Source organism: Sturnus vulgaris, chromosome 3 (genome assembly GCF_052056855.1).
Source record: "Sturnus vulgaris isolate bStuVul1 chromosome 3, bStuVul1.hap1, whole genome shotgun sequence".
In the NCBI taxonomy this organism is placed as follows: Eukaryota; Metazoa; Chordata; class Aves; order Passeriformes; family Sturnidae; genus Sturnus; species Sturnus vulgaris.
Genome location: NC_142245.1, coordinates 18,087,074 through 18,113,409, shown reverse-complemented (window position 1 = coordinate 18,113,409; position 26,336 = coordinate 18,087,074). Strand labels below are relative to the sequence as shown.

Here is a 26,336-nt window from a genome sequence, read left to right as displayed (position 1 = left end):
ATGTCACATATTAAAATGACTCCTAGAAATAAGTAGGGTTGGGGTTTTTTGTTTTGTTCTTTTTTTTTCAAGTAAGGGGGGGAAAAGCATGAAAATACCACTTCTTTCAAAGGAATTAAATTCTAGAGATGATTAATTTAATACTAACTAAAACGGACATGAAATTTTTCCACTTCTGATGATTATATGCCAAAATGTTTTTCTGTTGCTATGACTGCTTTCTCAGCTAAGGAAAAAAAGCAATTGTGATTAAAATAGGAAGGAAAAACAGTAATTATTCTGTTTGTACATTCTGGAAAATAATGCTTGTTAACTCTGAAGCCACTCTTTAGAATATTAAGTACTTGTGTTACATCTGTTAGTCGATCAGTGTAGATTTTAAGATTTCATTCATCAATAATGTTTTTTAAATTTCAGAAATTAAACTGTTTCTCTTAAACAATTCACACCACTGTGCTACTGGCATTAAGAGGAAAAGCGCCAAAAACTCTGAGGCACAAACTGCAGAAACAGTCCAGGAAATACATTAGGAGATCCAAGAAAGATGCTGATATCTGGACAAGAGCTGAACACAGCCTGAAGTGATCTGTTAATGATCACAATAAAAACAGGATGATGGGGAAAAATATTTAATACCAACATTTCCACCTTTTAGGAAAGCAGTACTTTATAAAGAAGCAGTGTCCTTCCTATCTCCTTTAACACTGATGCAAGGGTTCAGAAAAGTCTATGTGTTCTGTTATCTTCATGTTTCAGATGCTAAAAGCATTATGAATAAAATCTGGTAGAGGCAGAGGTGATAAAAAGAAAATTATATTCATGAAGGAAGACTTTCCATAGAAGACTTTCTAAAGTTGGCAGATGCAAAGAACAAAGAGCACATAATGCTGCTCACTAGAAAAAAGAAAAACACCCACCACCACCAAACAAAATAGTTTTCAATAACTAGTCATTTAAGAAAAAATTGGAGTATCTAACCAATATATGGAACTATGCAGCTCAATTTCAGGAAATTACTTGTTTCTACACTAATAAGAGATAATGATACAAACCAAACATACTTATCTATATTGGAATAGAACCATTCGTATATGCACCACTTGTGAGCTTTGGGCAGTTTGAGCAGGTTACGAAGCCGTAAACCAATCTTCTGTGATACTTTCTTTTCTGGTGTGGACATTGTTGTACTGAACTTCTGTGTAGTAAAAAAAAAAAAGAAACAGTTAAACAGAATCTAGTATTTTTCCAGTATTCAAATAAACCAGATTTTCCTGATGAAAGTCTGCACATACTGTTTCATGGTTATGGTTTTCTTGCAGATCTATAATAACCTTTACATCATTGTATCAGCAATGCAATCAAACAGAACAGACAGCAAATTTTAACAGGATCAATACCATTATCTCCATACAAGGCTCTTTTAACAGAAACATTTTCAAGCACTGAAAACTACATTATTGGTAACAACATGGTACTAAAATACATACAGACTTCAAATCTCTGAGGCCCCACCGACTGACTCAGGTGAGCACAACTGGTGTTGCAGGTCAGATGACAGCAACAGCACCTGCCTGATTTGCACTACAGCTTCTACTCTTGCTCACTCTTCTTAAGCTGAGGAATGTAACACAGACAAAGCTTTGAGGAGTGTCTGCTTAGAAAACTGCAAAAGAAACGAGCAATCAAATTTTAACTACATTTGAAAGCTATCTGATAAATCACAGAAAAGACATTTGTCTTGCATAATAGATAGACCCGTGTTCAAACAAGACCATAAAAAATAATTCTGTAATTCTATTCCAAGGATGGCTGTCTTAGCTGACAGAAAGATAAACTTTTCTGTAAAAAATAATAGCTTTTTGAGACTGTAACTGGGTCCCCATGCCATTATCAGTTGTTATCCTTCCCCAAACATTTAAAGTATTTTGGACTTTAGTAGCAGCAATAATAGGATAAAACATAAGGTAGGCACCTTGTTGGCTGCTGCTGCACTAGATACAATCCCCTTTCTCCCAGTGGAACTCTAGGAAACAATGCCATGCGGGACAGCAAGATTGTGAACTACAACAGCTGCAGTCCCTTGCAAATATTTATCTGGCAATCACTGGACCTCCAGAATCAGACGTTTAAGCACAAAACAACTGGGTTTAGAACATTACCAAGTCTTTCTACTCTTAAGAAATCATGGTAATGAAGAGAACCATGTCATGGTTCTCACCTCTGGCAGAACAGACACAGCTAAATGGTGAGTGCAAGCTTTTCACATCAGACACTGCACAGCACAGCTCAGAAGGCAAATCAGAGCAGTATCCAAATAGTACTTTTTCAGTCAGGTAAATTCAGCCTTGTAAGGTGATGGCACAGAGAAGTGATGTGGATGACAAAGGTACTACAGAGCCAATTCACTGAGACAAAGAGATGTTACCATTTCTATCATAGCAAATAAAGGCTGACAAATTTCAGCTGCTTTTTCGTGCCATATCAAGGAGTGGACAGTCAAGTGGAGAATGGAAAAACAAGCTCTTTGAACTGAGAATTTTAGCATTATTGAGAATTAGCATTTAGGATGAAGAAGGCAAAGCTAGCCATGAAAACAGTTAGGTTACAAATCTAGAGCAAGTCCCTAACTTGCTGGGATACATTATATTATATAGCAGCCTTCTCAATTATGTAATCAGTGCAATAAACTTAGGCAGTTTTAAACGGAAGCTGAATAAATTTATGCTGACTACAGGAGATGTTTGCAAGAGCATGATGGGCAGTCAGTCTGGAATCCTTTTTAGCTCTGTGTGTTCATGTCCAAGATCACAAACAACAGGTACTCCCACATAAACAAACTGAGGAAACCAGTTGTAAGAAAGAAAAATACTAATTTGTTTTGAATTGCGGCTTACTTCTAGCAACAAATATTCCTCACAAGAAGATTAATCAACCAAAAATGCAACTTGAAAAACAAATATATTCTAATTTTCAACTGAAACAGATAGGATTGTTCCCCTCTTTGGTAAAACTATTTCCATACATGTATGTAGGTACCTGTGGAACCATCGCAACCTTCTGATTTCTTTTGGGTGACCTTGTGTTTATTTGTCTGTCATCTTCTTCACTGAAGAGTCGACTCCGTTTTGAATTTCTGAAGGGCTGTATGGAACAAAATTAAGAATTACAAGCAAGAAATCTCATTTCTCTGTTCTCGCACAGAATTCACAGTGAGAGAAATGAAATGTCTCTTCTCTTGTCACCTGTTGGTTTTCAGGCACATGGTACACAATAAATAATGCCTCCTAGCACTCAGATCTGAGGACTGAGAGAAGGAGTTCAAGATTCCAGGCTTTTCCAGTGCTAACTATAACCATTACTACACTGCTGGCCCAGTTTCACAGAAGTATTTAGAGCTTAACTCCCACTTGTTTCCCTTAAGAGTTAGGTGTCTAAATACTTGTGTATCTTAGCTTGCCTTGGTTATTAGTAGTGTATCTGTTAAACAATTGGTTTTGAATTTTGGATCAAAAAAGGTTTGTTTATTCAAACACTGTATTCGTTCTGTAGTTCTCAGCTACATAGAACTTTAGCAAGAATTTTATAATAAAGTGATGCATGTTTATTGGTTTCTTAACTCATTGAAAGTATCTACATAGCAAAATGCTAAGAAGATTGAGTCTGAAGAAACTAAATCTTGAATAAGTTATGTGACAATCTCAGAAAAAAGAATTTAAAACTTATGCTAAGTGAAAGTTACTTGTGTACTGCTATAGCTCAGAAAGAATTAGAAAGCTGACTGAAAACAAGAAATGATATTGCAATTGTGCCATGGAACAAATAAATTTAGTTATTCTTCAACATCTGACCCTATGACAAAAGACTCCTGCTTTCACTGAGGACAAAACAACAACCTGTGACTGGCTGTTAGCACTGAAGGGCATCAGCTTTTCCTTTTCCTTCCATGAAGGTTCTGTGGCCCAGCACAAGAGCCAGAGACAAAACAAATCAACAGAATTAAATAAAACTTCATTAACAAGCATTTGCACTTTAGAAACACATTTAATACGTGACTGGTTAAATGCTTGAAAATAGATATTTTCTATTAAATTAATCAGTGGTAGCTAAAAATCTGTTTGTTCCATGCCATCTGAACATGGGGCTTTCCCAGGAAATGTGCCTCTCTTACTCTAAATTATATATATTTTATAAAAAGAACTACACAAGGGTATTTAAGTAACAGAAGCGCTCTGTATGTGACAGACAACTAAACACATGCAGCACACAGAAGAAAACATTAATTCCTGGTAGATATTACAAACTAGGAAAGACACACAATGGACAGAGGAACTATATATTGACAAGGCAACCAAATCATCATGATCCAGACCAAGCAAACTGTTTTACAACCCTCAACAGAAACTGCCAAACTCTGCTCCAAAGAACTATCCAAAATGAGAAGAGTGTTTCATCACTCTGGACTGTCTGTACCTCACACCAGAGCAAAATAACAAGTGTTGCAAAGAGGTATCACCCACAGTGGCTAAACAGGTCAGGCATTTTTGGAAAGATTTTTCAACCAACAGTAAAACATGCCTTCAAAACTTCCAGCATTCAGTAAACTCAAACTACTCCATTACATCTTAGCAACGTGGGTCACTGCCAGCATGTCAGACTATGCTCTGATCTTTCCCCCAGCTTTCTACAGAACACTGGGCTACATTCAAAGTTTGACTCCGTGCTTTTATTTTTTTTTACAGCCACCGTACCTAAAGACTGACAAAGTTTTTATACAGATGTTACAGCCAGTCACTTTGGGACTTTAGCACAAGTGATCTTCTAAGTTAGCAGTAAGGCTTGTTCTGTGGGATGATGGGCATTCCTGGGAAGCAGCTGAAAACTGTGACATGAACTGCAGGAACTAAGGGTCTTCACAAAGTTCTGGTTTCTGTCTGGAACTGCATTTTGCAGCCCTTATGTTCTCAACCCAAACACCAGACATCCCATTGGAAGCTGCAGGTTCACTTTATATTCCCAGCCCAAGGTTGTTCTCTAATGTAAGGCCTCCTATGAAAGTTCTCAGAATACACAAATTTCACTGACCGTGCTTTACTTTTATTAAAATCTGCCCCTCAGAAGGACAATGATGGAAGTCCAGGATGACATTTTCCCTTCCATTCCTTTATGCTTCAGTTCTCAGCCATAATTAGAAGTGAGATATTTCATGAGATACAAAAATAGTTGATCAGAATTGGTGATTCCTAAGCTCAAGGTGGTAGATACAGTACAAATACTTCACACAGCACTTGCTTTCAGAGAGGAAATTATTTTGACCTATCGTGAATGAGGTCAGCAATTTAACGTGTTTGATTATTCATTTATAAAATGTATTTTCGTCTCCTATGCAAACTGTGCAAGGTGCTTGTGAAGGATATAGCTTCACATTTGGACATTACAAAACTATAAATCTCAGCCTTTTTTTGTGATCCTTACAAATGATTCACTGTATGGTATTTTACTAATCTCAAAGCTTTTTATTGCTTCTTACCATTTCCACTGCAGAACCAGCATTCTTGCTTTTCCAAATGTGTGGTTTCTGCAGAGAATTATATTTTTCATTCCACGAACTGGATAAACTTCCCTCTGTTGAGAAGAAAGTACATCATTAATACACATATATGTATGTGCATGTTTTAACATAACTGCTGTCCAAAACCAAGTATAGCATCATCAACTACTAAAATATTTACTTGCAATATCTTTGAATTCAGTAACAAACAAATTTTAGATTTCAGTATTTTTATTAAATAGTTCTTAACACTAATTAAAAAAAAAAACCAACTGAGATTTTCACTACAAGGAGAAACATAAACAAGTATTTTTTAGTTATGACAATGTTTAGGTTTCTTGAAACCTCTGTTGCTGTAATCAGTTACTTCCACAGTCAGGTTGACACAAATCAATAGTTAACTGTGGCTGTAATTGAAACCTGGACAAAGCAAAGCTCTACAAGACATAAACACCTTCTAGTTCTGGAAAATTATTAAGTGGGTGTACATCAACAAGTAAATAAAATTTTATTGCAACAAATCTGCATTAGTTACAACACATTTAACAGACCATGCCTTCTTCTTTGTGTAACAAAAGCCTTGTAATACATAAAGAAGCTATAATTATTAGGCAAATTAGAAGTATTCAAAATTTGTATGAATGTTCATGAAGACAATTAAAAAAAAAATATAAGCAGCAGGTTTTTGATTTAGCCCACAACTTGCTGACAGAGAACACCATAAAATTGTGACATGCCTTCCTAATGTAAATTTTGTCACATGTACAGGTCTCACTAAGAATCCTTCCTGTATCTCATCCTCAAGAGATGAAAGATTACCCCAATCTTCTCATCAAACTTGATGCCTAAGCAGTACTTTTGAAGAAAAAACACATTTCAGGAATTTCACCCAGAAGAAGAGTGTCTAAATACACCACAATATGTGTAGTTTCAACTGCCAAGGATTATTATTCTATAGACCTACAAATGCCTACAATAAACCCAATCATATTTCGACAAAAGCCTGTGATTTTCCTGAACTTTCTGAAGCCAGAAACTAAACCTGAAAGTCAGATTGGGTACAAGTAAATAACATATTAATTTCTTACCTTTTAAGCTCACAAGTGCTTTTGCTGAAGAACCTGCAATATAGGAAAAAGTCCACATAAATCAGAAACTATTTCAAACCATACACCTCATGCAGAGTCTACTCATTCTTAATTAATTCTCAGACAGAATGTGGAATTTAATATTAAAATGTTTCACAGCTGAATGAGCAAATCCAGCACACCCTCCATGGCACTAAGCATAGAATTAGACATTTACTACCAATGAAAGGATATTCACATTTTGGATATTTCCCTTAGTTTCATGCCTACAAAACGGCTTCAGATGTTAAACACTTGGGTTTAACACAGCAAATTCTCAACAGTCCAAACTACATTCTCCCATGTGGCTGCTTGTTTGATGCAGTTGCAAATGTATTTTACAACTGACAAGAAAACGAATAAACACTTCTTCTTTTTTTTTTTTTTTTTTTTTTTTTTTTTATTTTCCTACCAGTTCAAAACTCTTCAGTGCCCAAGATTTTCAGGAAAGGAGTAGTTCATGCTCAGAAAGAAGAAGATGGATAGCTAGTTGCCCCCTGGTGGTACCTCTTTATTCAGAAAGGCAGTAGATTCAGATCTCAAATGCAGGCATGATCGTTACTTTGCTCAAACTGTTCAAACAGTGCAATAAACACATAAAAATTTCACTGCTCCCCTTCCACTGCATCTGTAGAACCTCTGCAAAGCTCCTGGGCCAGGAAAAACAAAAGTGAGCCTAACTACAGTGGGCCTTCATGCTCAGGAATTGCTCAAATGTGTCTCTAAGAACGAGCTATTTGAAGCAACTGCATTAGCATAGGGCAAGATATTTCTGCATGACAATGCCTCCCCAGATTCAGGCTTTTCTCTCAAATCAGTTTTATCTTCCCAGTTATGTTCCTGTGTGATAACTACTTCTCCCTCTCTCTTTCTCTGCTCTCTCCTTCGTCTTCTCTTTGAAACTGCTGCTCCAAGAGCTTTCTGACACCAAAGCTCCAGAAATTTCTTGCAGCTGCCATTTATCTAGCTCCTTACCAAACTAACCTCACAGTGCCAGAGATACTTGCCTCTAAGAAAATACATCCCAGGGAGTATCACAGAGCCAAAAGAATTATTATGCCTTTCCAGGGATCTGAGCATTTAGGACTAGGCTCGGCCCTGAAGAGAATACAGGTGCTGCAGCAGCAAAAAAAAAATCCTAATCCCTTAGGTTTTCATCATAGTCTTTTGTTTGCTACCATCTTATTACGCCCTCTGTTTAAAAAAAAAAAAAAAAAAAGAAAGGAAAATGAAACAAAGTTTCTACTTCCCTTTCCCCAAAAGCTTAAAAAAGAGTTTAAGATACAAAATAGAACTAGCTTTGACTCGCTGTGGGTTTAGAGAGCTTCCACCCCAGTATCTCCCAAGCTGCTCAAATCTACAACAGCAACCACATCTGGGATTACATGTCAAAGCCACCGTGCCACACCTGGGCTATACTGTCACACCTCTTGCATATTTCTTATGTGTCACATTTGTTGGGTTGGAGACCTATCAGTGACTGGTACAGAAACACAGTTCTGTGGTAATCTGAGTCATGGGGAATTCAGCTCTTTAAACTAAGCTGTATGTTCAAGGTATCACTACTTTTTTTACATTTTATTCTAAAAATCCAACACCATGCACTGTGATGGCGTAAATACACGGGTAGTCTGCTATCAACCAAGAATGAGGAGTTCTGAAAGGTAACATTAAGAACAGTGAAGAACTACTGTGTTCCAAATTTACATAAGGGATGGTGGGAAATGTGTGCAGGGGCAAGTACACGCAGTTTAAGAACATGTCATTGGGGATGGAGACCCAGGAGCAGGGCCATCAGGATTGTCAAATAGAGGAGATGCAGCCTTTGCAGAACAGATCACTATTCTGAGAGATCTCAGGCACTTGTCTGAACATACAAGCATTTTCCTCTTTTTCTCACTATCTTGTTGATATGAATCAAGTTCAATCAATCCAGTCCAGGGTGAGTATGAGCACTGTTAACAATGGAAAAGAAACACTCAGCAAGAGGCAGCAAAGCTTTATCTGGGGCGGTGTCAATCTCACAGCAGAATTCCTGAGATGCTCTGCTAACTATGGGATGCTTCACCTGTGAGAGTGATGATGGGCCAGCAGAAGGTTACTGTGCTATTTCCTAGCTTTACAAGATTAGCACTCCAAAACACCATTAGTTGCCTAGGAGTATTCCACATGGGATAGTTAATCTTCAATAAATGCATGCTAGAATAGGGCTGCTCATTTGTATTCACTTGACCTGTAATTAATGTATCCAGGGCACCTTTATTTAGGAATATAAGTGTCCAAATAAAATATTCCTGATCTAAGTCTATTTAACTTTCAAAAGTTAAATTAAACTATTCTACTGTAAAAAAATGCAGAAACTTAACATCAACACTTCTGTAGCTTAAAGCTACATGAAGGATACCAAAATGACAGTGGAGATGTCCATAAGGTTCATTTTACCTCAAAGGTAAACAATACGACACAACATGGCTTTTTTTGTCAAGTTCTTCTATATTGATTTTAGGGGCTACTTGCAACAACACCAAACTCCAAGGAATATGGTACATCTCCCCACTTTTTCCATTCAGTTGGGCAGTACTGTCAATACTACCAGAGCCACAAAACCAGAAGCTAGGATGATGATCTAGGCAATGCTGTGTTACAATAAAAATCAACCAACATTTAATACAGATAGAAGCATTTCAAGAACTATAAAAACTGCAAAGTGATGCAGGATAGATTAAGTTTATTAAAGCAATACAAAACTTTACTTACAATAATGATTAGATTTACAGTATACTAGCCTCACACTAAATGCCAGTAATCTTGTATACTCCTGTTTTGAATAACAAACATATAATCACTGGCAGTCTTTCTAACCTGCATTTTAATTATAACCAGAGATTAAAGTAGAATACACACACATACACACTTGAATGTAAATATCTATTATGACAATGACACAGACTTTATTTCCAGAAACACTTAAAAAACAAATGGGTGGAAAGCAAGAAATAAGCCCTGTGAATCATAAAGGTTATTACAACTAAAATCTACTTCCAGCTCCTCGAGGTTCAGAAGATCTCAAAGGTGACTTTCTTAATACTGAGAGTAAAAAAGCCCTTAACCTAGGGAGGAAGCTCAGCACAGCAGTGGCTCAGGAATTCAAAGGCCTGCTTTCAGGAGGCTACACTGGCACACTGCTCCAGTGCAAACTGTAAATTACTTTAGCTTCGTCCTATTATCCTACAGAGTAGTGCTCCGTATATGTTGTTAATAAATTAATTACCTGAACACAGTGCTCACACTTGACTAAGTCTGTAAAACTAGGAAAAGACTCAGCAGAGATCTAGGAGATAAATTTCGAGATCTAAATACATGTCTTTTTGTGAGAAAGTTAAGACACTCCAACCTTAAAACCTTGTTCTTCCCAAAGAAGGTCAAGATCTGCACTGATCACAAATATCTACAAAGGAAGGTAATTCAGATGGGTAAATAGCTCTGCAGGGGTTTTTTTGTTTTTTTTTTTTTTTTTTAGGAAAGGCATACCTAGACCTATTTTGTGAAAGATTACATTGGATAACTTTGGAGCATGTTGAGCTCCCTGTAACTCAAAATCTTAAACCAAGTTCAATTTTTAAAGAGCAAACTGAAACTAAAAAGGAAGCTTGAAACTGATGCACAGAAATTCCAAATACAAGTATACCAGCATATTTAATGAAGTACCTAGGATGATTATAATGGCCTTTCCTGGTTCTAAAAAAAAACCCCAATGATTCTGTAAAATATGTGCACCACAGATGTGCAATAAAAATAACTGTGTTCTAGATTATGAGGTATTAAATAGTGTCATAACAGGAAGCTCGTAAGTAAGAGTCAGGAATAAGTGTATTTATGTGTTTTGTAACACTTGTAATGGATGATTTTCAGGAAGTCAGATAAAACCAAATTGATTAAAAGACACCAAAGTTAAAATCACCCCAGGTCTGCCAAGCCTGGCATGACAAAGGCCCTGATGTTTTCATGTCTGGCTGGCTTAGAAACCCACAGGCTGCAGCAGTAGCCAGTGTGGGTCCCTGTGCATGGACAGCTCCTCCAGTCCTGAACTGCTGCTCCCTCTGAGCACACAGTCCCCAGGAATCCTTCCTCAAGCTCCAACCTCCTGCCCCCAGCTCAGGGGAGGACACACAGAGCATTGCAAGAAAGAGAACTTAAAAAAACCTCCTCTAGAGGCTATATGAACTCTCAGAAGAGTATTTCTGATGTGGAGATAGGCTTTGAGGTGTGGGAGAAAAGTGCAAAAGGTTTTACTCTTTTCAAAAATAAAAGGCAGGTTTAATCTTAAAACCAAGCACCTACTGCCTCTCCTCATTTGAAAACACTGTAACTGAACAAAAGAGGAGAAGTTTGAGCACAATTCGATATGGGCAGATGTGAATGCCCTGATGAACATTGTCAGTACTAAGATGAAGTAAAGCAGTTTAAATGTGGCTTCTCAACGGCTGATTTGAAAATCTAAACAGGAACACACATATGCATATTATGTTTGTGAAAGTGTTTTCAGTTTAATAATGAATCTGTAACAGCTGATAATTTTGAAAATAAATGTTCCAAGCAACCACAGGGATGTTCTATAGCTACTGATTTCACTAATGTGTGGGGACAAAAATCAATATAGAAAATTCTAGGATCCAGATCAGCAATTACATGATGTAAAGCCCTTCCTCTCCAGATCATTACACTATTTTGTCTAAATTTGCACAGGTGAGCAGTTATTTTAACATTGGTTGCATGACTACCTCAAAAACCTGTGTAATTAATCTGCATTGCTGGCGCTAAAAATGGTGTGACAGAAGAAACTCGTGGAGAAGGGAAAAAAACCATGAGCCTTTATTATAGACTGAGTCATTAATCCTCCAAGAGATCATTCATCTACACAAGCACGGCACAAGTTGTTTCAGCAGAAGAAGCATCTCAAACAATTGGCCACTGCAAGGAAAGCTTATTCAGGAGAATTCTGAAAGTAAAAAAAACACATCAGAGGCTTTGGGGAGTTTTTAAAGTTTCCCCCAAACTTTGGGCTCATTGAAGAGGCAAATAAATAAATAAATAAATAAATAAACACTAACTTTCCACTTCAAGTATGAGTCAGTATTCTCCTCATGTTATGAGCCCACTAATAAATTGACTTATGCATATTTCCAAATCCTATTTTAACTACTGGATGACGAAGTAGGTTTTCCAGTCATGTGAACCCTTCTACAGGACTTTTGTAGACAATAACCACAAAAGCAAAGCCCTCTTTTTGAAACTGTGTTCTCATAATGGACAATATGCTGATACCATGGTAACATACAATTTTAAAGGTAGGCAGAATAAATAATCCCAAAAATTGTTAGTTGTGAGTACTGTGTAGTAGCCACAAAGCTAATCTTGAGCCTTCTTCCAAATACTGCAATCTCATACAGTTCTGCTGATTTTTTGTCTCAAACATCCAGGCCACAGCAGTGCTGGGCTCACCGCCCCTTGGGGCTGGGAAACGGAAGTGACAGAGGTGTGCCACAACCTCCTGCAGCTGTCTAGGAAAGCAGCAGAGCAGAGGACCCATGAACCACAGCAAAAGAGTTGAAGACAACAACTTCTGCTTGAATTGCTGCCCTTATGCTGCACCCTCTCCCCATGTGATAAAAACCCATGCAGAAAGATCCTTATCCCGCTTCCCTTCTGCCTGTCCTAAAACACAAACCCCTATGAACAGTACGAACCATGTCTACCAATACATGATATTTGGCAAAACACCAAGACTTCAGAATTTGTACAGTAGAAGTTGAAGCCTGACACCCACTGCCCTGGAGTCTGCCTTCTCTCTCCAATTCACCTGCCGCTTGTAGGAGTTTGCCCACACGCAGCGCAGGAACAGCGCACTCGGGCGCTTCACTGCTGGCAGTGGTGGCCCTGATCCCCGAGTTATCACCCTCCTCCTCGAGAAATGGCATCTCGCTCTCCTTGTACTGAGCCGGTCCCGGCATCCTTCTCTCTCAGACCTGCTTGTGCCAAAGGATGCACCAAGATGTGGCTTTGCCTGTGCTGTTCTCAGTAAAGCTCTGCCTCCAGTGAGACCAGGACAATCTTTAGTCACATCTGCACGTGCTGCCTGTTTTAGCAGAGCCTCACCTCAGCAGAAAGTTCATTTCACATCAGAGCCTCCCCTCAGCTTCACTGCACAAGCTTTAGAACCATGCAGCCCACAAATCAGATTGCTATTACCAGTAGCAGGAGACAGGGCAGCATTATGTATGCTCCAATACAATCCACTGTTTCCCTCTTCTGAGACACAGAGAAAAAGCCATCTGGTCTGCAGCACCAAGACTTCCCACCATTTACCTCCACTGCAAAGTTACCAGGAGATAAGAAGGAAAAAAAGGCATTGACTAAAATTAGTCACTCATTGGGCACCAACCCAACAGCCTGCAGAAACAAATTCTTGTCTTCAAAATATAAACCAAATTATTAGTATTTGAAGTATTTCTGCAATTGGGACCTTTAATATTCTGGACTTTTTCAGCTAGAGGGTTTGCCACAGATCTGCTTTTTCTTCACCCACATCCCAAATTACTATATGGCTCTCCCCTGGCAGCACAGGAAAGGCCTCAAAACACTAGAAATGCACATGAACTTATGCACCATTTCAGGTTGTCAGAGTGAACCCTCTTACTGTTTTATATGGACAGAATAACAGCTTTAGAGATAAACTTTAACAGATAACTTTAGTAGATAAAACAAGCACGTATCCTGAGAGACAACTGTGCACATTACATTCATCTCACTCCTGGGTTAAGGAACAGTCACTGCCCAGCTGCATTACAGAACCTGCCAGAGGGCAAGTAGGTGCTATTAGAATACTCTGGGACAAATTCCACTTCATCAGACATCCAGTCTGAAAGTAAAACTGTGTGGTTCTTATCACACAGCAAAATGTCCACTTTCTTGTCACCAAATGTGCTGTGTTTACCTACAATTTTTTTCATGTGAAAACTCAGGTATGGTCTGCTACTTTACTATAAACTGTGTTGGAGAAAATTCACAGGGGTGATGCATAAATTTCAAAGTCTCTTAGTCATGAACTATTCCAACTTTTTTTGGAACTTATTTTTATACCATAAGAATATTCCAAAACAAATTTTGCAATGCTTACTGTTATTATCCTTTATATATTAAGCTGCAGACTGAGAGCTGTATGAAGTCAGTGTTAAAATAGTAAGGACTAAGTTTACATTTTCATGTTAAGTATAAGACTGGAAATGAAAGAACTAAACGTGGCAGTAATTAGTGTAATTCGAAAACATCCAGATCACCAAAACTGGATAGAATAGGAATGGAAGCACAAGGCAGCCACTCCTTACACAGTTCTAGCAATTCAGCAATGCCACAGAAAACATGAAGTTCCCTGTCTGATGGAAAACACCTCCGCCTTGCACCAAACTTAGGTAAATACAAACCTTAAGGTCAAGGTCAGCACAGCAGAAGCTTACTGCCTTCACGAACAACCACATGGTGTCTGCCTCACCTGCCAAGCAGAGACACTGCTGACGAGGGTCACCAGCATAGCCCAATCCTAAGGGAAACTGAGTCACACACTCTACTATGGTATCTGCTACAGGTGAAGTGACACACCTGTCAAACCTTCCTGATGTCACTGCAGGCAATGTAGAAGTGACAGAGGAGAAGAAGTTATTTTTCATACTTCACAATAATTTCTTGAAACACACAGTGCTTTCTCTGGAAAAATGGGTGAGGCAAATGGAGGAACAGTAACTTAAACATTGCCCATTCTAGTGAATAGAGAAAGTTCATTTAATAAGCAATAAACTGCTGCTAATTATTAATTACAGTCATGTCAATTGGTCCATGACTTGTATTAATCAGTTTCTAAATGTAGCACAGCATCCATGACTGAGCTGCACCAAGCTGAGAGTGTCAGCTCTATCCATAATTTATGATGATCCTCCATAAATCTGTTCAGTTAACACAATGACACCGGCCATGTGGTCACATTAACCAATTTTTCTCCTGACAGTTGTTGGAGCTGTAACAAAGACCCACATTGAGCAGCCAGAAGCAAGATTTCCACTCCAAGTCACCTCTTTCTGAACATCTTTGGATATGGAAAGAGTTGGTATCTTGAAGAACTTGCATGGTGCTGAACAAAACAGTGTCACCAAAAGATGTCTGCCCCGTTCTGTGCACTTCTACTGAAACTAGTAAATGCCCTAGTTTTAGCTTGGCAGGAGTTCACAATTTCTAAGAGGACATATCAAAATGGCATCTAGACTGTTTTACATTTAATAATTTCCTCTTCTGTAACACTCAAATACTTTGTGTGTGAATCCACATACACAGCAACACATCTGGATTTTAGCTATGCTAAGAATTTATCAAATCCTTGTGCTCTTTGAAAACAACATCCACAAAAATCCCATGGAGATCACAGAATCAATGAGGTTAAAAAAAGACCTCTGAGACCATCGAGTCTTTTAAACAAACACCATCATGTCAACTAGACCAGGGCACTAATTGCCATATCCAGTCTTTCCTGCAACACCTCCAGGGACAGTGACTCCACCACCTCCCTGGAGAGTCCATTCCAATGTCCAATCACCCTTCCAGTGAAGAAATGCCTCCTAATGCTCCATCTAAACTTACCCTGCTGAAGTCCGAGATTATGCCCTCTCATTTGTTGCCTGGGAGAAGAGGCCAATCCCCACCTGGCTACACGCTCCTTTCAGGAGTTGTAGAGTGTGATAAGGCCACTCCTGAGCCTCCTCTTCTCTAGGCTAAACACCAGCAGCCTCCTCAGCTGCTTTTCAAAAGACTCAGGCTCCAGCCCCTTCCCCAGCTCCACTGCCTTTCTCTAGACTCTTTTCAGCACCTTAATGTCCTTCTAGCAGTGAGGGGCCCAGAACTAGACACAGCACTCGAGGTGCAGATATACAGAACCGCATGCATGAAAACATGTTTACATGCTGTCTTCCTGTACAGCCAGGTTTCTGCTGCTGACACACAACACGGGGTCTCGGAGCCCTTCCCTGCGCATTCATCAGTGCCCCCTAGACACAGCATGTGCACGCCCTGACCCCCAGCCCTGCCGACCTACTCGCACCTTGCACGGCTCGGGCTATGAATTCACGAGCCTTCCTTGCCCTCCTGGGCGACAGCCAGGTCGGGAGCGCCGGGCAGCTCACCCCCTCCCGGGGACAGGACGCTCCTTCCCCCGCACTGCCCCGACCCCCGCGGGCAGGGCGGGCTGTCACTGCGCCCCGCCCGGCTCCCGCTTCCCGCCCCGCCCGCCCGGCAGGTGCCGCCCGGGCGCGGCGGGGGGCCCAGCCCCGGCACCCCCGAGGGCAGAGGGGGTCGCACCCTCGGGACGGAGCTCCTCGCCCGCCGCTCGGGCCGGGGCCTCGCCCGAGAGGGGCGGCGGCGGCGGCGGCAGCGGGGGGGTGGGGGGGGCCGGGCCGGCCCGGTTGCCAGGGAGGAGGCTCGGGCGCCGGCCCCGCACAGCACCCACGGCGGAAGGGAGGAAGCGAAGAAGGGAGGCGGGCGGGCGGCGGGGCGCGGCGCGGGTGTCCCGCCGGGACGAGGGGGCGGCGGGAGCGGGGGCACCGGTCCCTACTCACTCTCGTCAGGCAGCTGATCCAGCTCCGCCATCTTGAACGAGCCGCGCCGCTTTTTCAAAGGCTGCCTGGCGCGGGGCATTCTGGGGGAGGAGACGGGGCCGGGCGCGCGGCGGGCGCGCGCGCGGGGCGGGGCCTCCGCCCGCGAGCCGTGAGGGGACGGGCGGCGGGGCCCGCGCGCCGCTCCCGGGAACAGGAGCCGGGCTCGGGAGGGAGGAAAGGGAACAGCGCCGTCCCGGAGCCTGGCGGGACAACACTACCATAGTTCAGGAGTCGGAGTGGACGTTATATGACTTCCAGTCTAGCTCCAATTCCCTGCCGCTGGCTGGGCCACCTTCCACTAGACCAGGTTGCTCAGAGACCCATGCAAACTGACTTTGAACAACCTCCAGAGCTTCTCTGGGCAACCTGTCCCAGTGTCTCACCACCCTCCCAGTAAAGACTTTGTTCCTAATAGCTAACCTAATTTTCCCTTCTTCCAGTTTGTACCCATTATTCCTTGTCCTATCACTACTACAGTTCCTGACAGCGTCCCTCTTCTGATTCCTTACAGCTCCCCTTCAGATACTGGAAGGTTACCATGAGGTCTTCACACATTCTCCAGGCCTGAAGAGCCCCAGCTTTCTCAGCCTGCTGTCATGGGGTAGGTGCTCCAGTCCTCTCATCACTGCCATGGTCCTCCTCTGGTCTTGCTCCAACAGTTCCCTGTCCTTACGGTGCGGGATGAGGGGGAATGGGTGATTGGCAGTTCAGGATGGGGGGAAGGGGGTGGAGGTGTTTGCTGTCACAAAGGGTCACCCAAAAGTAACTGTGCTCGCTTTGAGTCTTTGAAACAATCCCTTTATATTATATCCATCCTCCGTCACTGAGTAGTAACTTTTTGCTAAACTGTGCCTATTTTCCTTGTTGTTTTTCATAAAAGACTGCAGAGGTGAGGCTCCAGGAGGGATAAGGGATCACAACAATCCCAGCACGGCCAGCCCTGGCCCTGCTGTCGCGGTCTCACTGTGGCACTCTGCCTCTTGGGAGTCTCAAGGTCTCACTTGTTCTCATCCAGTGCCAGGGAAAGCCAGCAAACCCCAGACAGTGGGTGCTTGTTGCTTGACAAGCACCTTATCTTGGTCTGCCCTCTACCATCTCACCCCTGAAAGCTTTCTTCAAGCAGCAGCAGCAGGGTTTTTTTGAGTAGTTTTCTTAGATCTCTGCACCACAGTGAATTTTAAAGCTTCTGCATCAAGAAAGATAAGCATGGAGATACCATCATGAACCACAAGCACCTTAATTGCTCATGGACCAGACTCTACATAGGTTTAGCTTTGATAACAGTATCTACTGCTATTATACCAACCACAATTCCTTTTTTTAATATATAAAAATAAATATGAAAACGCGAATTGAGCCTCAAAATACACAGTATATCTTAGTCAAGGCTAAGCCTGTGTCATTATTGCCAAGAGCACAGTGGTGTAATGCAAAATGGATGCTATGCCTAGTTGTATGCAGCTCTTTGAAAGCACCTAGGTGAAACCAAAGATACTACAAAATACAGAAACTGTGTATCCTGGGACATGGAATAGTTCAATTTGTATTCTTAATTTTCTAATGAACTCAGATGACTAGGCACTCTAGCAGGTTGAGAGGGGCAGGATATACGTCATGTTATTAAACAATTTTAATACATAAATAAAATCAATGCTGCCCTTGTGCTCAAGAGGAAAAAAGCCAGCGTTTAAGCAGAGAAACAAACTCAGTGAAATGCTTTAGAAATCCCCCCCAGGGCTTTCTAGGTACATTGTAGCAAAGCTAAAAAAAGAGAAAAAAAAAAAAAAAAAGAGAAAAAAGAAAATACAAAGCCTAGCTTGCATTTCCAGCCCCCTTTTCAGGTTATTTTGAAAGGTTGTTTAAACAGCCTTCCCTCCCCTTAGCCCCCAAAGGGCCTAAGACACTTCAGTCAGAGCTTTCCGTACTGCACAGCTCCACAGAAAGCTGCTACAGCAGACAGTTGCAATGCACTGTAGAGCGTAAAACTAAAGAAACTAGTAACAAAACACAACTGAATAGTAATCTGTGCTATTTCAAGCACCAACCCCATCCAAAACATTAAACCCTGCACAATTTTTCCCTTTTAATAAAACACTTCCACCACCCAAAATGCCTGACATGGACCAGACCTTCCAGGCTCAGTTAAACAACGTGTTAATGACATCAATATTTCTCTGTATTTCAGCTGTGCCCTCCTTGTTCCAAGGGCTGTATGATAACACTCAGCTAAGACTGGTGACACTGAGACTTCCAGAGTTGACAGGAGACACTGATCACCAGTGAGGTTTTTACTGCTGTGCTTTGTAAACATTGTCATCAGGCCTGGCTGCGCTGAAAGCGGCATTGCCCAGAGCCACCCCGATGCTACAGCATTCCCTGAGTCAGGGCTTTGCAAGGGAGGGATGAAAAGTGTTTTACAACACAATCATTTTGCAACAGTCCTCAAGAGTGTGAATTTCTACAAGGGAAAGAGGAAAAAGGAATAAAAAAACCTCAGTGTCTTTCAGGGAGTCTTTGTAGACTGCAAAAAAACTAGATGAAAAAGGTGAGATTTTCCCCCAAACATCTCCTGCCAATCATCTCACAAATTAAAGGTGTGAAGGTAGAATTCAGCTCCCAACAGCACAATGATGATCATTCCTTCATTTCATTCCAACAGCTGCATTTGGAAAATATTTAACAGAAGCCATTACGATTCACTATGTTGAAAGGACAACAATCAACACTGTTATGATTCCTGGATAAAGGACCTTTTACATCTTGGCATGTAATGAATGCTGCAGTATCTCCCTTTGTCCTGTGCTCACTGTTTCCAAGTCACATAAACACGACCCCATTTGACAAAGCCCCAGCCAGGGCTATTTGTCAGTGAGCACACAAACACACGACGTTTTCAGTGCATCCTTTTACCATTCTGGCAAATTTGCAGTTTGCACTCGGGCAATGTGGAAATGACACAACTTTTCTGACAGACGGGCAGGGTGACTGAAAACATCCGCACTCCATGCCAACAACCTGCCTTAGGTACTGCTGACTCACCTGCTTGGCACAGCTGGAGGGAGGTCTCTAAACTGGCTGCACTGCTGCCATTCGCTCTCCCAGGGTCACGTTAGGCAACTGCTCCTAATGGTGTGTGCTGAAATGCTGCAGAGAGCACTGCCACGCTCCCACTGCTCAGCTGCTGCAGATGACATTAAGACATGGGTTACACCACCTACTGACCAGTGCATTCAGGCTCCTGTCAGCACAGAGCAGGTAGTGCTGCGTCCAGGAGACAGGAGACAGCCATGCTGTCATTTTCTCATCTTCTCTTAGGCAGGCCCTGGCCGGAGGAAGAAAAGCATAGACAGCTGGCAGAAGAGAGTGCTCTTTAGTTACTGAAGCACCTTCTTGTGAAGTCTGAGTCCTGCTGCATTAATCACATGAAATTAGACTCTTTAACAAGGGGGTGAGGGAAGCAGTAGTTTTCCCCTTTGAGTTGTTGGGAAGTCATTCCTTCTCACCTTGCCTGTCCCAGTGTATCTCACTTCTGTGGAAGTGATCTGCAATGCCCACGACAGGCTCACATGCTACCTTCACACCAGAAAAAATGAAAATCATCGCAGCAACTCATCTCGGCTGGGACCTACATCTGCATTTCTTCTCACAGGTGCCACTTCATCTCCAAAATGACCATTTCTGGAGAAGCAGTCTGGCATTAATTTGAAAGTGAAAGCACACACAAGGTCTTGTTCAGATGCATGTACTCCACAACAGTGGAGTATTTTCCACAACAGTGGAAACTATTTTTATGGGCATAACAGAAGCGTGAGTATAATGGACTAAGTTAGGGGCCTCAACACATACATAAAAGTAATTCAGGCAAAACATGAGTGGGATATAAACTGGCTGCAATAACACTTCAGCAGACAATTATGTTATTATGTCCCCAGAATTCACAGAGTGAGGCCTGTTAACAGTCTCCCAGAAAGCAAGCTGAAGCAGAGACCTAGTAGTTACAAACACTGCAGGCCTTATTTAAGAACAGGAATATAGATATTTATGGCATTGATAAAGTTTCATGTGTCCAGAGGTATTTTTCATACAGAAATTATTTGTTTGGAGGTCTTCCCCCAGCTTTCCTCTGATTAGAAACTGAAGGGGGGAAGGGGCAGAATGTCATTGTTTTATGGCTAAAGTACCACGATGGGCAACTTGTGCTCTAATTTTTCTTCTCAGACTTTTTTTTCCCCACATGAACTCAGGCCTAAGTCACAAAGCATTTACACTGCCTGCCAATCATTAAGCCTAGGCTGGCTTCCTTCAATTAACTGCACGGACTATCTTAATGTCTGTGAGCCGTTGTACAATAGAGCCTGCAGCCATGCCAAATAAAGATAAAATGGTTAAATATTTATAAATTGCTGCTTTTGGTAGTTTAACATTTAGATCAGAAACCATTCCTCAACATGCCTTCCCTGAAAAAAAGCACAGGATGTCATGGGACCTCATGTCTTGAAAACTCGTTCAAGTACTTTTGACAGAAATGGGACTACCTATTCATCCGCTCTGCTCTGTGCTCATACTCCCGAAGCAGTGCCTTCGGTGATTGTCACCATGCTGCTCTTCCCAGCCTGGCCCCGGGGAGAGGCTGTCCATCCGCTGGCTCTGGCAGCACCAGCGCTGCTTCCAGGAGAGCGGATCTGCTCCGCGCTTGGATGAAAGCAGCGCCTGGATTGACATCAAATTTCACTGCAGGTCACAATCACAGGGCTCTCCTACAGGCCCCAAGGGGCACCTGCTGCTCTTCTAAAAGTCCTGTATCTTTTTCTGCTGTATTTGCGAGGTTAGGGACAGCTTGGGATGTACTTGCTTGTGCTGCAATTATAACTGAGCACTACAAACACAGCACAAAGGCACTCCTTGTGCTGCTGGGTTGGAGCAACAGGGAACTTTCAGCCACCTCTAGTACAGGTGACAGAGGGAACACCAAAAGCAGCTGCCTTCAACTGCTGGAATTGAAAAAGTTCTCATGTTCTCTTTCAGAGACTGACAAGATGATACTTAAGGGACTGACCAAAAGGGTTTTTTGGAAGCAAAACAATGATTAGCCACTGGTTAAGCTACTTAAGAGGGAGAAGACAGTCTCTTCACTTTCTCTCAAAATCCATTATCACCAACCTCAATGAGTTTTTCCTGTTCAACTGTTCTCAAGCCAAACAACTTATGCAGTCCTTTTACATTTCATTCTCTCCCTGACAGTAGCTTTGTTTTTCATCCATCACTCTTTATCCTTCTCTCCTTGAGGGGTCCTGGAAAGACCTGCACCATTAGCAACCACTTTGGCTTTATCTCCTTTTACAAAAGGCCCTGGGACACAACATTTTAGGAAATAGATCTGCAGTTTCCACACAGGTTACTGAAGACTGAAGCCACAACCGTCAAAATGAGCTTGAACTGTCTCCTTCTTGGGAATTAGCCATCACTTTCCCTAATGCCTCAGGGAAATCAGTAATTTTTGAAGAGAACTATCCAATGTTGCTCTGTGGTTAAGTGCTCCCATATTGCTCAGTGACTAACAAAGTGAAAGTAACACACATCATGAAACACTGAAATTATCAGTTTGTATTGCTGTTCTGAGATAGGGATTTCAAGACCACCGACGGTGTAGCAAGAGACCTCACTCCAGGTCTTCATGAACCAATCTTGAGCCCAAACTCAACTTACAGTTTTGTTAGGATGTGAGTCTACAACAACCAACTTACATCATGTTGAAGGTAGGTATGTAAAGGAGGTTTATTTGGGCTAATACTAAATTCAAACAGCCACAAGCTCATTTTCCATGTTTACCACACCAACTGTTGACAGATGAAGTCTCAGTGTAAAGTCCAAATTTTAATTTCACCATAACTTCCTGAAACATGACTACAGATTTCAATATTTGGCATTTGATCCTTGAGAGAGGTACCATGTTTAAGAACATTCTACCAAATACATTTAAATTATGACTCAAACCCAAAACAATTTGGAAGTTTTGAAACATAAAGCTGTTGGTATGAAATTAGCTTTTATTTTTTTTACCTCAAAATAAATGCACATTTATAATCTAGTCAAGTGAAAACTGAAAAAGAGTACCTTAAACAAGGGGGAACCTTAACAGAGCAAGTATCACAAACGTGCTCAAGCTCCTTCTCCTGCTCTTGTCCAGCTCTGTTTGTCTAAAAACACAGATTAATTTCGTTTTTTCTTTCTTGTCAGTTTGGTCAATGAAAAGAAACACTTAAAAGCACCAGAATTAGAAGTGGTATAAAACAAAATCAGGTACTCGTTCTCATCAGAATTCAGGTCCATGTATTGCCACACTTTTATATAAAACTTTCACTAAGTGTTGTACTAAATAGGATTTAGTAATTTTTTCTGCAGTTTAGCTCTTGATATCTTGGTAAGAGAAGTCAATGCATAAGCATGTCAGAAGTCAACGCTATAGTGTAACTACAGTATAACTCTAACAGGGCTTCTAAATACTCAGTTCACCAGAGTGATGTCTTGTAGTTGAATTTCAGTTTCAACAGGTACTTCAAATTTACCTGAGCAACGTCATACACAATATATCTGGGAAGAATGTTAAGGAATAATAACACAGAAAAACGACACAGAAAAACCTCAAAACACAGTGAACTTCACCTTTGAACTTAAGTTACCATACAGATGCCTGTGTGATTAACAAGTTCTAAGAGCTCAAAGCACAAAGCTTTAAATCTGACTTTCCCATGAACCTGAAAATGTTTTATACAATAGTTAGGAACAAGCAATTAAGTCATGTGGAGAATAGTGCAGCTGGAATCTTGAGTGAAAGGCAGGTGAACTGACTTAGATATGGGGCTGTGGCTCCTGAAAATTATTTTCTGTCAGAGTAACACAGATCTCTCTTGTTATCTAAGCAGAGGAGTCATGTAGCTTAAACTGAGAGCTACAGTTTCAGCATTTACAATTATAATTGCAGTTCTATTACTACCTTCCAGCACAAAGTCATTAATGCTCTCTTAATTTCCCACAAAAAAACCCAAACTGGAATCACAGAGAAGAGCTCTACAGTGATGGTAAGTGTTTGCACATTCTTATTTTTCCAGAGACAGTCCCAGCTCATCTATTTGTTTCACAGTGCTTTAGGCCTCAAACTTATCTCTAATCCCAAAGTGTGAAAAAAAATAAATACACATCATATTACCTCAACTAGCTAATATCAACTGTATTGTAGCTCATCATCTGAGAGATGGTGTATTTAAGAAAACTCAAGATAAAACCAGTATTGCCATGAGTTGTGTTGCCTGGACTCCTAGTAGGAGGAAAATAGCTTTCCAAGGCCAAAGGCTGTTTCTACAAACCCAAAGATTGCATTACCGGGTTACCTGCTTCACTGGCAGTGAAGAGAGTGAGCTGGACCTTAGACATCACTTATTTGTATTCTCATGACCTCTTGTGGATTTAAAGCACTAATTGATTTGCAGGCACTCCTGCCTAGAAAGAGACTTAATGGCTACATCTCTGATGGGCATTTGGGGCTTACCTCAACACTTGCAGAGATCTGGGGAACACAAAAGATGTGCTGAGAGAGCTCAAGAGCACAGAGCTGCCTTCCCCACCTCCTCCTTGCCAGCTGGCCTATATAGCACCATGGTGGAGAAACCAGACTGGATTGATGAGAAACCACAGGCTGCATTCCCCTCCCCTTGTCCTGGCACATTCTGGGCAAGACACTACAGGGCAGCTTTGCGTGACCACTCCAGTAACTTTTGGTATGGTTCCTGTTGGGGAATACCTATTGGTACGTGTATTGCTTCCTTTTTTTGCAGAATGACCATTTAAGTGCAACAACTGTAAAATCATCCCCCTTGCAGAAGAGATTGTCTGCAAATACTCCCCAAAGCAGATCTAAACCAAACAAAACACAGTGAAGCAAAGCTCCTAACTGGCCTTAGTGAGGTCCTGCAAATGCAGCGACACTCAAACACCGTGTGCAGCCAATGTAACAGCAAAGGATACTCATTATACAGAAGACAGGTATCATTAATTCCTGTGGAGATCCCATTCCCTAAGGGAACCTCTACATCACCAAGGGTGGTAGTGGCTGTGGGATCAGGCGCCGTTTTGCCCAAGCCTAGAAAGGGAAAACAACATTAGTTACAAATCTAGGAGGCAAACACAGACTTTGAACAAAAAGAAAATGATCCAGCCAGCCAAATACTACTTCACATATACTTTCAAATCAAGTGTCTAAGTATCTTCAACAGAACACGAAGAATACAGTCTGTTTATTCAATTCAGCATCACCGTATTTACGGCAGTTGTACTCTGCTACATTCAAAATGAGAATTTTAGACTTTCAACTGTTAATTGTCTAATCTGTATGATCAAAGCTAAACCAGAACAGATTTGTAGCTCTCATATCATAGCTCCATTAGTGAAAACATGCACATCGCAGCATTTTCAGACAAGTATAACAAACCAATTCTTATTCTCGTTAGAATGTTCAATATAAATCTGATTTGATATCCATAAGAACATGAGTAGTATGTATAGAAAAAGGTGCAAAATCACTTTTTATTCTATTTTAAGCAACCTATTTTTTAAGCCTCTCAAAATGAAGAGTTTCAGATAAGCCACTCATTACTGAAGATACTGTTCTTCACTCTCCCATCTTGGAACAGAAAATAGTTGTGATTACCATTTCTTTTGCTTGAATTAGACAGCTAAGTCTTTTCTCTCATCTTTATTTTTCAATATATGACACATTTTGCAGATAGAAGTGTAATGAGAGCAGCTGTTCCATCTGAACTTTTATTCCTAGCTTTTCCCTTCTGTCCAAGCTTCTAAGCCACTTTGAAAGCTAAACAATTTCTCTTCTGATCTATTGATCTCTCTTCTAAAATAAACAGTATCGTTACAATGAAAGCAACTAAGAAGTTGGAGAATGTACTTTATATTTTCTCCAGTGTAACATCAAATAGAAGTTTCCTCCTGAACTTCAGCACCTTCAGTCTTAACACTCCAAGTGTATTAACTTGCATCTTAAAACACCACATACACATCCTGATGCAACTAAAAGGCAACATCATGCAACTTCTTAAAGAAGTACAGCTAAGAAGTGACTATAGCTCTCTTTGCTAAGCAGAGCACCACGACTAAGTCTGCCATCAATTACAGATTACCAATGACAACTACTAATGCTTACCTTTGACACTGTGTTTTCCCTTGGGCAATTTTGTGATGTGGGAAGCATTCTTTAGTTCATACCTGGACAGCACAAAGAGCACACAATAGCACCTTACATTCATCTTAAACTATCTTAGTGAAAAAAAAATCACGAATTTTTCAGGTTTTAGTTTATGATGAGTTAATGTAAAATTAATCTAAATTCTAGTCTTCTGGAACTCCACAGCCCTTCTTTGTCTTGGCTACTAATTTAATGATAGCTTTTCGTACAAGATTCAGCTAAACCTGCAAAAGCTCTTATTTTAAGAAAAAACAGATCTTGTTTCTGAAGAAAAAAAACACATGCCTTTTCTTCACACTGAAGAGAAGGCCTGCAATCTTAGTATCACCTTCTATGAGGATGTATTAAGCACATTTGGCAGATACTCTTCATAAGTTACGTACATATTTCCAAGGGCAACTTCTCCCAGTAGTACTAAACCTATGGGATCAGCTTGAGATGTGTGACAGTAGTTTGCACTCTTGGATACCATGTCTGCAAAATAGATGCCCTTCCCGAACATGTAGCCGGTCTGCAAGAAGGAAATAAATAAATAAATAAATAAAATTGGGGCAATAAAATAACACAAAGGCAGCATTAAATCCACCTGTCCGAGCTCCCAGGAGAGCAAAGCTGCAACTCAAGCTCTTGTAGACACCAATGAGCAACCCACTCAGGGGACACGACATTGTCTAAATGGTGGCAGATAACACAGGGCCCTCCCCATACAGAAT

General features: G+C 41.1%; 2 protein-coding genes and 1 long non-coding RNA gene across 4 annotated transcripts in view; 1 reads left to right on the top strand and 2 right to left on the bottom strand.

Annotated features, from left to right (window-relative positions):
• LIN9 (lin-9 DREAM MuvB core complex component) overlaps positions 1-16,419 on the bottom strand; it is a 36,237-nt gene extending 19,818 nt beyond the window's left edge. Inside the window, exons 1-5 of the mRNA XM_014877480.2 lie at positions 16,332-16,419; positions 6,637-6,669; positions 5,528-5,622; positions 3,037-3,141; positions 1,062-1,195 (exon numbers count right to left, since the gene is read on the bottom strand). Of these exons, the coding sequence (XP_014732966.1) occupies positions 1,062-1,195; positions 3,037-3,141; positions 5,528-5,622; positions 6,637-6,669; positions 16,332-16,410 (446 nt within the window). The 5' untranslated portion in view covers positions 16,411-16,419. The remainder of the gene's footprint in view (positions 1-1,061; positions 1,196-3,036; positions 3,142-5,527; positions 5,623-6,636; positions 6,670-16,331) is intronic.
• A 118-nt stretch (positions 16,420-16,537) lies between these two features.
• LOC148224201 (uncharacterized) lies at positions 16,538-20,770 on the top strand. 2 transcript variants are annotated; one of them, XR_015802170.1, is made up of 3 exons: positions 16,538-16,677; positions 16,882-16,971; positions 19,030-20,770. It is a non-coding gene; the product is annotated as an uncharacterized LOC148224201 (long non-coding RNA). The 2 variants fall into 2 exon arrangements; XR_015802171.1 differs by having other exon boundaries at positions 16,634-16,763; positions 19,030-19,163.
• A 1,350-nt stretch (positions 20,771-22,120) lies between these two features.
• The window catches only part of PARP1 (poly(ADP-ribose) polymerase 1), a 33,127-nt gene continuing 28,911 nt past the window's right edge, over positions 22,121-26,336 (bottom strand). Inside the window, exons 20-23 of the mRNA XM_014877453.2 lie at positions 26,007-26,134; positions 25,582-25,643; positions 24,393-24,507; positions 22,121-22,961 (exon numbers count right to left, since the gene is read on the bottom strand). Of these exons, the coding sequence (XP_014732939.1) occupies positions 22,880-22,961; positions 24,393-24,507; positions 25,582-25,643; positions 26,007-26,134 (387 nt within the window). The 3' untranslated portion in view covers positions 22,121-22,879. The remainder of the gene's footprint in view (positions 22,962-24,392; positions 24,508-25,581; positions 25,644-26,006; positions 26,135-26,336) is intronic.